General features: G+C 41.2%; 1 protein-coding gene across 6 annotated transcripts in view; it reads left to right on the forward strand.

The window, feature by feature from the left end:
• sh3pxd2aa (SH3 and PX domains 2Aa) overlaps positions 1–13,324 on the forward strand; it is a 109,280-nt gene that overhangs the window by 16,197 nt on the left and 79,759 nt on the right. For all 6 annotated transcript variants that reach the window (XM_029452047.1, XM_029452121.1, XM_029452370.1 and 3 more), the window contains exon 2: positions 3,050–3,130. In XM_029452047.1, coding sequence (XP_029307907.1) covers positions 3,050–3,130 — 81 coding nt within the window. The remainder of the gene's footprint in view (positions 1–3,049; positions 3,131–13,324) is intronic.

The following is a 13,324-nucleotide window of genomic DNA, read 5'->3' on the forward strand; positions in this document are numbered from 1 at the left end:
GCTCAGGAAACCCTTGCAGGTGTTTCGAGTTAATTAGACGATTCAAGTGATTCGTTGAACACCCTACTAGTATACTTTTTCATGATATTCTAATATTTAGAGATAGGATATTTGAGTTTTCTTAAGCTGTAAGCCATAATCAGCAATATTAAAATAATAAAAGGCTTGCAATATTTCAGTTGATTTGTAATGAATCCAGAATGTATGACATTTTTGTTTTTTTAATTGCATTACAGAAAATAAAGAACTTTATCACAATATTCTAATTTTCTGAGACAGTCCTGTATATCACACTAATTCATAACGCAAGTTAGACATTATGATGCTCCGGACCTATGCTCGCGGAAATGTTCTCTAACTGGACCTCTTAGAAATTGAGTTGAATACCCCTGCTGTAGATGCACAGATATTTTGCTAAATAAGTAATAACTTTGACCATTGGGGTGCAACAATCCATCCATCTGGGATATCAGTAAATATTGTATCGTTGTGCAAATAATCTATATAATATTGTGTCGTCGTGAACTTGTGATTCACAGCCCTGCTGGTGGAGCTAGATAATAACTTTGGATGATGAAAGTCATAAGGATTCATCCTCTGGGGACCATGAATGATCGTCTTTGCCATCCATAGAGCCACACCACTAGTGTGAATAAAACCTATTGGACAATTTTAAGCTCTCAAATATACATTTTGGTATCTACCTAAAAATGTGGTATTTGAACGCCTATAATACACGCTCATTGCCGCAAATTCTGTACACACTACCACACACAAAAACAAGCTCTGACAAGTGCTGGGGTAGTCCCACCATTCCCTCTCAAGCATATCTGTCTGAGTCATTTAGATAAGTCCCTATCAGTGTTTAATGGTATGCACTAACAGCATAAAGGTATTTTGGGTATTTGTGCCAAAGAAGTTGAGTTTGGCCTTTACATAAAGCGTTAAAAGCTAGGATGAAGCCCCATGTGATGTGAGGACACATCAGACACAAGTTAACTCACTTTTCCATGTGTTCCTTTTCAGTCTTTTGAAACATTCTTTAAGAGATGCTTTGTTATTGAGCACTGAAAATAATTATTTGCTATACTCACGAGTCCTTGTTCTACTACGAAAGTCACAAAGACACTTGGAAACATTGCTGATTGTGGCAGTAAGCCAGTTTTTGACTTTTGGGATTTTTGTAACTCGGCAGTACCCAGGGGAGCACATTTTCATAGTATTAACTGCCAAAGCTAATCGCTATGGTGACACCCTACCGTGCGAAGAGCAAGAGTGTAGCGCAACAGTCACAGTTTCTGGATGACAGTAGCTGTGTTTGCATGGGAGTGAACATACTGGGTTGGCTCCTTGCCAGCAGTAGTTGAGCCCCTTCCAGCAGCAACAAGGCCTTTTAACCCTCGGCTTTGCTGTGCAACCTCTTTTGTTTCAAGCTGCTGCCCTTCGAACTTCAACGTCAGGGTCTTTCACTCGACCTCATTCATCTCAGCTCTGCTCTGGAGGCTCTTGGCAGGTACAGAGAGTTGGAGTGTCAGTCTAAGATCAGTCAGAAAGATGAAGCCTGCTGAAATAAGCAGCGGGAATGCTTCATGAGGGAAACACATTGCCTATATTTAATCTGAATGCTATACAAGAGGCATAGTCAATCGTTTCTGTGTTCACGGCGTCTTGATGCTAAGTGAAATTCTATTTGCACTGCGTCTGAGCCACTTAGCTGGAATTCTTTGGCTGGCTGACAACATCTTGTTTTATTGCAAATCACATCATAATGGCTATTTTAGCTGTACGTTGAGTACACACCAGATGTATACAGCTTTGAAGTGCTTAGTGGGTACAAAATATACGGAACACCATGAATGCTTTTTGTATAGGCTGTTATGATCTCGCTACAACAATGGAATAAAAGGCAAATCTATATTAGTATTGATGGCTTTCCCCTTGTATTCTAAATAAAAGTCATGATTTCGTAATGATAAAATCTCCAATATACAGAGTGTTACCAGGTTATTTGGTACGCAAAAAATAAATGGTTCTTAATGGTTAGTATTTGTTAACACTCAACCATGTCCATTCACCTATATTGTAATTTGAATCTGCCCTCAATAGGAAGACACCAGCATTTTCAAATGCTTAAATATTTGAGTGTTACGAAGCGGCCTCATGTCGTCATGCATCGTCATGTAAGAAAACACTCACATTTGTTGTTTTGGAAGGCAATGGCAAAGGACCTACTGTATATTGAAGGACAGAACTCAATGTAGTTTGGTTGATGTTGTACAGGATCACATTATATTGACAAGGGTTTCTAATATTTTGACCACCATTGAGGAGGACAGAGTATTGGAACACTATCAGCTTTAGATCAGATTTTGGAGGTGTACCCAATAAAATTGTAACGCAGTGTAGTTTCCCCTTCAAAAGCGTGTAGCCTAATGTCACATAACAACTTACTGTAGTAATTTGACACCCAGAGCCCTTTTCTGAACATCAGACGAGAGATTCCACATTCTCCTAACATCGCTGATAAAAAATACCTGGCCTCTGGATCTGTTACCTTGGTTATCTATGTTTCATTAGATTAGAATTGATGGCAGCATCACTTATCTCCTCTTGACGGATAAATGGACTCTGTCTCAATCTTATCAGGCCTCTCAGGGCTGCGGTGTTGATGCAGCCAAGGGTAAAGGCCAACAGGTCAGTGTAATGTCAAAGGAGGGATGATGTCACCATCTATCCTGAAGTAACAACCGCTGACAGATTCATGAGTGTGTGTCATTGAACATTCATGTTGGGGGAATTTGTCTTGGGTTGTGTGAGCATGTTGCTTGTGAATTAATTAGCATCTATTAAAAAGATTGAGTAATTGACTAGTCGTGACATAACATTAATGCCAATCTATTAATCTTTTTTCATTCATCAAGTTAAAAGATGAGTAATGGTTGCTTTATATCATTGTAGTTATATCATTGGGTTTTGTACTGTTGGCGGGACAAAACAAACCAGTTAAAAATGAAAAGTTCTAACTTTCTTCTGCCTTTCTTCTCTTCAGGTATATCTCATCAATGTCACCTACTCTGACAACACCTCCCACATCGTCTACAGAAGATACAGCAAATTCTTTGACCTACAGGTAACTTCCATCCCTCATGTACTCTCCTGCATGCTACATGCGGAGCCTGTTTGTAGAGTGATCCCTAATTCCATTGACGCTGATATATTTTGAACATGTCAACCCTGTGAACCTGCAGCACTGTTTTGTATAGATTAATGTGTAAGCCTTGCGACTGTTCACTGCCACCGTGTCTGTGCCTGTGTTCGCTACACCTCGTCGCCTCAATGAATCAATGTGTGTGTTAGTAATTGGTCGGGGAGCGGGGGAGACATGGTTTGTATCCCTCAGCCTCGTAGAGATGCAGCAATGCACAGCATCTCTTTCCCTCTGCTTTCTCTATATCACCACCCCTCCTTCTCTCGGCCCTCTTCTTCCTCTCTCTCATCTAATCTCTGCCTTACCCTCAAAACGTCAGGGAGCTGACAGGCCTTTTTTATAGTACAAGCAAGAAATCCACATGGAAGTCAATTTAATGTACCATGCTTTATAGTGTGTCCCTGTTAGATTCTCTGTTGTAGGCTGCTCAGATTGGTGGGTTCTTTAAATATAGTCTTATATGGAGGAGTTTTTTCTTTTTCCAGTTTTCTTGACTTGGTTTGGATGCTTTGCTCTCATGTTCAAAGTGTCAAGTTCTCTCTTCTGGACTCTATTTATTTTGGAACAGAGCAAGAGTTGCAGTGAAAACCCTGCCTTGTATCTCTCAAATTGACTATTCCATACTGAGAGAATGTTTGTGTGTGTTTATGCCCCTTGCACCCTCGACCCACTGCAAGCTGATACCATATGTATATTGGACCAGAGGTCTCCGGGTCACTAGTAAATATGAAAAGGCCATAGTGAGAGAGTTACAGGGGGCACATCTCAATAGCTCCAGTGTGCTAGTCCAGCAGGAAATGATGTTTCAATCAGTAGAGGAAAGGTCCTTTCTGAAAGGTCCCATTGATAACCAGTGGGGCAGTGTGAGGAGAAAAATGGACTCTCCCCTGCAACTGATTACTCCCAATGTGGAATAAAAGACAGAGGTAGAATAATAAACACGGAAAAGCAAGCAAAGTATGGCGTTCTGGAAATGTCCAAGACATATATGAGCGGAGTGGATGTGCGTCTTCCTCTTGATATTCAGCCCCTCAAATTGCCTGGGAGGAAACTAATGAACCGTAATGGTTCATAGATGGCTTGGTACAAAATCACTCCCAGTCAGCATCAGCAAGATTGATTTTGTTAGCATTGTCAGATGGTGTGGGGCAAAGGTCAACCAGCTTGGTCTATACTTTATTGAGTATAGAAAGAAAGAAAGCAGCCCAAAGTTTGGCAGAGTTTGGTTCTTTTGTGAAAATCTATTTACCAGATGTCCCTTTTAAAGCAAAAGGCTACTGCAGTATATCATCACCAGCACTTCACTGCTCACATCTTACTTTGCCTGGTTCCTTGATGTTTTCATTTGCACTGTGACACTCATGAATACAACTACAATGGCAGTACTGACTAGCTTTCTAATGCTTAGTAATCCTCCGTCTCTGCCAGTATATGGGCCGAAAGTAAAGTTCTCCCTGCCAGCCTTTGAATTAGCTAGATGCCTTTGATGGTCCTGTTTGATCCCATTGTTTTCAGAGCAACCTGGAGCCTCTCCTGTCCAAACATTGATATGGTGCAGCAGCCCTGCTGATGCTAAGGGAGAGAAACATGGATGGCCACTCTGAAATCGTTGGAGAGCATTTTAACCAAAGCTTTGGCAAAGATCGCTGGGGATTTCAAGACCGTTTCCTAGTAATAACCAGAACAGGCAGTCTTCCTGGAAACACTTTGGCCATGTTTTCTGAGCTGGCAACAAGAATGAGAGGGGCCACAGATGTTGCTTTGACTGACTTTGTTCAGCTTTTGTCCCCAGAACTAACTCTTTATGTTTTGCGTAGAATGCTTGGACAATAAAACAGGCGCGATGTTTAGACACACACATGAAGAGTCCGAAGTTTCCCTTTTACACTTGGAGCACAGGAGATTTTCTTCTCACTTTTTGGAAGTACTCCGTTTGGGTAGAGCGTGCAGGAGGCAGGACATGAGGTTTGATGTCCGGTCCGAATGATTCAGACATTTGCATTCTGCCATACAGCTTCTCCTGGTGTGTCTAGATAATTTCAGGATTGCAGTGCATGTGTGAAAGGGGCTTCTGTCTATATCACCCCAAAAAAGCTTTGGACATACCTTCTGCCAACACCTACTGGAATGTTGAATTTGGATGGAACCAGTCACACTCCAAAGTGCTTCTGCCAGTGTGAAGTCAGCGATGTAGAGAATGTGTTAAGGTAAAAAATAATAGGAGCCCTATTAATGCTATTCAGTGGTCCTCTGTGAAAAATAAGTATTTACTGCTAATAGAATGACTACATTAATGCAATATGTAGCCAGCCAGCCCTGTTGGGAGCCATGTTTTTGCACTTTCATTATGTTAAGAGTGGGTCAGTTCTCACACTATCCTTGTCTTTAGGAGGAAAGCAGCACCTCTCTCTCTGCCATCATCTTTCCATTAGTTCTTTATTTGACGGTGGTTTGGGGTGCTAAAGCTGCCCTGCAGGAACAGATGTTTCATTTTTTCATTACTGGCCCATCACCAATCAAACAATCCACGTACCTCAATTTCAGGCAGGGAACAGGGAAGACGAAAGTGAAGACAAACAGAGGCTTGTACAGCTTTTTTCTATTTAGTGTTAGTCGTGTGTCAAATGTCCTTGTTCGAAGTCCCACATTTTAGTATTACTATTTCAGTCCATGAACACTGCTGACATCTTTTTTAGTCATCAGATTAAATTGAACTTTTCAGTCAATCTAGTCAAACATCACGCTGCTGTACAATGGCAACATTTTTATTTTTAAGGTGAAAAAAAAGGTTGCCGAATATGCAGTCAACACTTTTTGTTAACAAAATTAACACTATTGTACACACACCAATCTGCCACATAAACACATATATGTCACCTGAATATCATGCAGAACACGGCATGCCTTTACTATTATCCATCTCAACAGAACCCCCCTTCATTTGTTTGCCCACTAAAGAACAGCTCATGTAACTGGCTCTTCCTGGCTGCTTTGCTGTGCACTAGACCTGACTAGTGACTCAAACAGTGTGTCCTTCTGTCAGAAGTTGTCACAAGTTACTCGTCAGAAGGGAGGGAACCGAGTCAGGGGGAGGAACGGGTCAGCTGGGGGAAGGAAAGGAGAAATGAGGAGTTAGAGTAGGATGATGATGATTGTGGTGATAATGAGGCAGAGGAGGACAGTGATGGAAGATATGAAAGCGATGATGGTAATGAGAATGACAGCAACACTAGCGGCACTGATGCCTAAGATTGAGGCTGTTGATGCTGACGACACTGATGATGCAGATGGAACAATTAAAGGATATTGTGTGTTTCTTCAGTTTAACTTATTGAAAGAAGCCTTCATAAGTATGCTTCAGGAACCTCTGAGGAGTGGGTGATGTGCCCTTGGTGTCCTCGAACCCCGAGCGGAGTGGTTATATTTAAAGCTGCGGCATGGCTCGCCATCTGAAAGAAGGACACGCTCTGACTCAAGCGTTTTACGAGGGCCTTTGGTCTGTATTCTGTCCGCACGTGCGCTCACAAACCTTCTCTTTTCTTTTTGCAAGTCTGCCATCATATGAGCCTCCACACAGCAACTGAATATTTAGTTTGAGAAGACTTTTCCAACATCCCTTTTTGTTGTTTAGTGTAACTTTTAAAGAACGATATTAGTCGGGTTCGCTCAGAGAGTCAGTCTCAAGGTCGATATTCAGTCTTTTTGGAAATAGATTTACGGATGCTAGCAGCAGGCTTTTGGCACACAGCATCCTATATTCAGTGCAGAAAATTATACAGTAGCTGTGGTCAAAGCGCTTAAAGGGAAGGTCACTGAATTGGGAATCTCTAACCTCTAAGTGGGCTGTTTGATGGAAATGTATGTCTAGACCACAAGGCATTATCGGTATGCCATCCACAAGGATAAATTGCTGAATAGCCAGGCCACTAGCTAAGCCTCTTTGTCCTTGAGGTGTTCTGTGGACATACTGTAACTCAAGTCAATGAGGGAGCCCATTGTTTCAGGTCGAGGATAAAGGACTGTTTTATCTTATTTATTGTTGTCTGTGCGAGAGAGAGAAGAGCTGGAAACATATTTTTTATGCCCTTCTGAGAGGCAGAGGAAGGACACCTACACACAAAACACAGGAGCTGTTCTTGTGAGTTACAATCGGGCACTTGACAGGACGGCCCCGACCGGGTCCTTGCTGGATTGGGAGTAGAGGGGGGAAAGTATGCAGTGTTTCCCACAGCCGTGGTGAAGGGATCAGGAGAGTAGGCTAAATTTAGGATGAATGAACACAGTTCAGCCGTTTGTGGGACATTTCCACAGCTCAAAAAACTTAGCAGTGTGACTGTGAGGTGACTGGGACACATTCAGGGAATCATAGAGACAGACAGGAGGATAGAGAAGAATGGGGAGTTGACAGAGGACACTTGAGGTTTAATGTAAGGTAGTAGCCACCACAAAAGGTGCTTTGATAAAAAAGGAAGATCTTAAAAACATTCTGAGATGACATTTACTAACCATAATACAATGCTGCAGGCTAGTTCATTTGAGAGCAAGATAAAGGAGCTTGTAAAACGCCACAATGAACATAATCAGCTAGAAAGCGCACAATCCTTTACATTTGTTAATTTAACAGTACAAATTGAATTTTCTAGTCAGTAGGCTGTATATATCCGCAAAAAAGACAATAATGGCATGTGTGTACCATGTTATGTGCAGTAGTTTATGACTAAATAGCGAACATGTACAAAAAAACACAGGCTATTTGGTGGGGGGTAAAGTTCCCTAAGAGATACCTGAAGCACCGATAATGATTTCTTTACTAACAAGGGATCACATGACTGTGTAATGTGATATGGGTTGCTTGTCGTGTCAGCGAATTATCACCAAACTGTGCCGTTCCCTTCAGCTCTATGGAGCCTTTTAGCCTGTTTTAGCTCATGTTTTGGTTTTCAAGCCTGAAAATCCCACCCACATCAACCTCATTTCAAGCAACAGACAGCTGTTTATTATATTAGCAGACATTTTCAGATTCGGATTCAACACTGCTAAGCAGAAAACAACGGATGATCTCCCATGGATTTATTCCATATAGCCTGGTCCATGGCTATAGTGGGGCTTGCTTTATGAAATACCAACAACAACGCTATTCAGTACTCAGACTATTACCAGATCACATCTCATTAGCCAGGCACATTTTAATTACCTGAGAAGATGTTGTTTGGACATTGAAATGCGTATATCAACACATGGGTCTGTTATATTGTCAAACCTAAAGCCTCCTATTCAGAATGATTTAGTGAAGAAGCAGACTTAGATCACCAACATAACAATAAGTCAACCGTGTGCTGTAGTAGATCGATACAGTGATCACTGTGAAGTTAGAAGCTCAGGCTTTTACTACATTAATCACATACATTTATATGGAGCATGTTGAGAAGAGGGGAAGTGTTGTTCCTTGTGTCGAGGTGGAGAGGCCCTCCCAGTGGCTGGCAGCCTCTGCATGTAGGAGCATGAAGGAGATCATTCTTGTTTTCATACCATTTTTTGGCATCTATTTTTTACTGTTGCGTGTTGCATGTCTATGCATGTATAGCCTTCTTATCTTACATCCATGTCTGACTCTAGTGGTGATTACCATATTTGATTACATACAAGACATTGAACAGATGAAGTATATTCTTGTTTGCTTCCTCTGTTTACACTGCTGCCTGTTACCTGCAGATGTATGTGGCAGCTGACAGACTTCCTCTGTTGCTCTCTGCGTCTCAAGGTCTCCTCCACCTGAATAGGTTGTGTTTTTTTCTGTGCGTCCGGATACTGAGCGCAGAGCAGCTTGCACTGTTGAATGCCTGAAGGACAAATGTTATCAGGGACACGTGATGAAAGGAATATGAAACGGTATGAAGTGAAATATTTACAGTGTTATTTGTTATCCTCAGATGTGTAAGTACTAGCCAAGGAGAAAGAGGACTTCTTTATATGTCCTTCTGACATTGTTCCTCTCTTATATAGTAGGACTGAATAAAATACATTTCATATTGACACTTGTACACAAAATCAATTCCTGCTTGCTTGCTGGATTGATAAAAACATTCTCATATGTCAGTCATAGCTCTTACTGATATCAAACAGAATTGTCAACCCGTTACACTCCGTTCCCATCTTCACTCTGACATTGCCTCCCCTCTAACCATTTCTGGGATCAAACCAACCACTAGAGACCAACATATCCGCCTGAATCTAACGGCATTTTAAGTTGACACGGATGCGTAGCCATGCCAACATATTGGTTTTGCCGTGGTTTTAAGAGAGGAGTAAATAAAAAATTAGGAGTTTTCTTGTAATCAAACAAAAGCTATGTTTACATTCAACAAACTGCAGCGTCCTTGTAGTCTGTGTTGGGTGTATTTCCTTCCCCATAAAGTATTTGCAAAGGCAACTTAAAACATATAAAAGGCTCTCCGTAATGCCAGAGCAGCTTAGAGAACAAACTCAGGTTTCTTTTCAGCACTGTAGCCAGGCTGACAGAGAGCCACAGCTCTACTGAGCCTTCTATTCCTATATCGCTCAGTAGTGACGACTTCATAAGCTTTTTTAACAATAAAATTATAATTATTAGAGGCAATAATTATTCATCTCCTGCCCTCAATCCATACCTACTGATTTTCAACCACCGGAACCTTAAAAACAGCTGTAAGACTTAAAATAAATCTATTTCTCCCATCGACCTTAACCAACTAACTTCAACAATTTCATCGTCTGAGCCATCAACTTGTCCCTTAAACACGATTCCAGCTAAGCTGTTTAAAGACATTTTACCCTTAATTAACACCTTGTTATTAAATATTAAATATATAAATGTTCTAGTGACATAGAAGCTCTGGATGGCATTAACTTGGCCTCCAGCACCACCGTAAGGAATCTCAACGTTATCTTTGATCAAGGTCTGTCCTTTAACTCCCACATAAAACAAATCTCAAGAACTGCCTTCTTTCATCTACGTAACATTGCAAAAATAAGACGCATCCGGTCTCAAAACGATGCAGAAAAACTAGTCCATGCATTTGTTACTTCAAGGATGGATTACTGCAACTCATTATTATCAGGTTGTCCCAAAAAATCCCTTAAGACTCTTCAGTTGATCCAAACTGCTGCTTCACGTGTATTGACAAGAACTAGGAAACAAGATCATATTACTCTATTACTGTATTAGCTGCTCTGCACAGAATATAATTCAAAATCCTTCTCCTGACTTACACAACAATTAGCTTATAGTTAGGGCTGGCTCAGGCTTGCCTCGAACCAGCCCCTAGTTATGCTGCAATAGGCTTAGACTGCCGGAGGACACCTCTATCCTCCTCCTCCTCCTCCTCCTCCTCCTCCTCCTCCTCCTCCTCCTCCTCCTCCTCATCTGTATGCATTCATGTTCCTTAAATGCATGTTACTAACTCAGCATCCGGGGCATCATCCTCTGAGTTTTTTTCATCTGGCAGGTTGCCACTTTTAAAGGTTACGTCTGGATCATGAATCGTGGCTGCGGTTGTTGCTGTGGTCCTGCTTATATAATATATTTTATGGAGCCACCAGGAAGCTTTTTTGACATCCTCCTGAATCCACCTTTTTCACATCTAATCACATCATGTTGTAATTTTACTATGCTGTTTATTCTCAACACCACATCTATTACAAATAATAAAAATAATTGTATATTAATGGTTTGTATTAAGTGCTTCTTATTTGATATTTTTCTCACCACTTGATACCAATATGGAGGTTGAAATTTAATAAAAGTCCAAAAAACAGGAAAAACCCACGTATGTGAAAGTTAATCAGACACACTTCCCGATGTTAATTAGCCTGTGTTCTCCTGATGCCTGAAACCCCACTCATCTTACATTCCAAACATGTAAAAACAAACTTCCCTCCAGGTTTATTGATTATAGTGCCGAATCCTTGAATGCCTCTGCTTATCTACAGTACGGCCAGTCCTAGTCCAGCCAATGGCCTGCCTCGTCCCTCTGTCTGCAGGTTAATGAACAGTGATTGGGTAAACAGCAGGCACGACGAGACATGGGAGATGCACGATTTCAATGCCTCCTTGTCAGGTTGAAAAAGAGAGAGGCGAAACCTAGATAAGAGAGAGTTTCCACTAGAATTCCAAGTGAAACCCAGGTGTCTATCTTCTGTTCTGCAACTCGTCCTGTCTTCCCAACCGCCATTCATATCTCATTCCTACAATTTCTCACCCTATTCCCCCCCGACTCTCACGGATACCGGTACCGGTCCGCGGACCGGTGGTTGGGGACCAATGCTCTTGAGGCTGACCCCTGTAGAATTAATTTTGTCCAAATAAAGAAACGCCATAATACGTGTAACTGCAAAGCAACCAACAAGAACCAAGTTTTACTACAAACTATGACAAAAAGCTAAAATGTGAAATGCAGAGACTTATGCATCCAAATCACTGTTATAACAAGACAGCGTTGCTCAAAATTCACCAGTTTAGGATTAAAGTAGTCTCAAACTGCAACACGTCTCTATAAACATACAGGACTGTCTCAGAAAATTAGAATATTGTGATAAAGTTCTTTATTTTCTGTAATGCAATTAAAAAAACAAAAATGTCATGCATTCTGGATTCATTACAAATCAACTGAAATATTGCAAGCCTTTTATTATTTTAATATTGCTGATTATGGCTTACAGCTTAAGAAAACTCAAAAATCCTATCTCAAAAAATTAGAATAGTTCCTCAGACCAAGTAAAAAAAAAAGATTTATAACAGCAAAACAAAATCAAACATTTGAAAATGTCCATTAATGCACTCAGTACTTGGTTGGGAATCCTTTTGCACAGATTACTGCATCAATGCGGCGTGGCATGGAGGCAATCAGCCTGTGGCATTGCTGAGGTGTTATGGATGCCCAGGATGCTTCAATAGCGGCCTTTAGCTCATTATCATTGTTGGGTCTGGTGTCTTTCAGCTTCTTCTTCACAATACCCCACATATTCTCTATGGGGTTCAGGTCAGGGGAATTGGCAGGCCAATCGAGGACAGTAATGCCATGGTCAGTACACCAGTTACTGGTGGTTTTGGCACTGTGGGCAGGTGCCAGATCATGCTGGAAAATGAATTCCTCATCTCCATAGAGCTTTTCAGCAGACGGAAGCATGTAGTGCTCTAAAATCTCTTGGTACACAGCTGCATTTACTCTGGGCTTGATGAAACACAGTGGACCAACACCAGCAGCTGACATGGCTCCCCAAACCATCGCTGACTGTGGGAACTTCACACTGGATTTCAAGCAACTTGGATTTTGCTCCTGGCGCCTTGACTTCCAAATGAAATACAAAACTTGCTTTCGTCTGAAAAGAGGACTTTGGACCACTCTGCAACTGTCCAGTGCTTCTTTTCCATAGCCCAAGTCAGACGCTTCTTCCGTTGTCTTGAGTTCAGAAGTGGCTTGACCATGGGAATACGGCTATTGTAGCCCATTTCCCGGACACGTCTGTGAACAGTGGCTTTTGATACCTGGACTCCAGCTTCAGTCCACTGTCTTTGAAGCTCCCCCAAATTCTGGAAGTGACTCTTCTTCACAATGCTGTTAAGGCTGCGGTCATCTCTCTTGGTTGTGCAGCGTTTCCTGCCACATTTCCCCCTTCCAACAGACTTTTTGTGGATGTGCTTTGAAACTGCACTCTGTGAACAGCTTGCTCTTTGAGACATTTCTTTTTGTGTCTTACCCTCCTGATGGAGGGTGTCAATGATGGTCCTCTGGACAGCAGTCAGATCAGCAGTCTTCCCCATACTTGTGATTTAGTTTACTGAACCAAGCTGAGTGTTTTTCAATATTTCAGTATACTTTTTCATGATATTCTAATATTTAGAGATAGGATATTTGAGTTTTCTTAAGCTGTATGCCATAATCAGCAATATTAAAATAATAAAAGGCTTGCAATATTTCAGTTGATTTGTAATGAATCCAGAATGTATGACATTTTTGTTTTTTTAATTGCATTACAGAAAATAAAGAACTTTATCACAATATTCTAATTTTCTGAGACAGTCCTGTATATCTGCATAAGAATGCACAATCTGTAGGCAACAGGACAACATTTTGGTAT

Source organism: Cottoperca gobio, chromosome 1 (genome assembly GCF_900634415.1).
Source record: "Cottoperca gobio chromosome 1, fCotGob3.1, whole genome shotgun sequence".
Classification (NCBI taxonomy): Eukaryota; Metazoa; Chordata; class Actinopteri; order Perciformes; family Bovichtidae; genus Cottoperca; species Cottoperca gobio.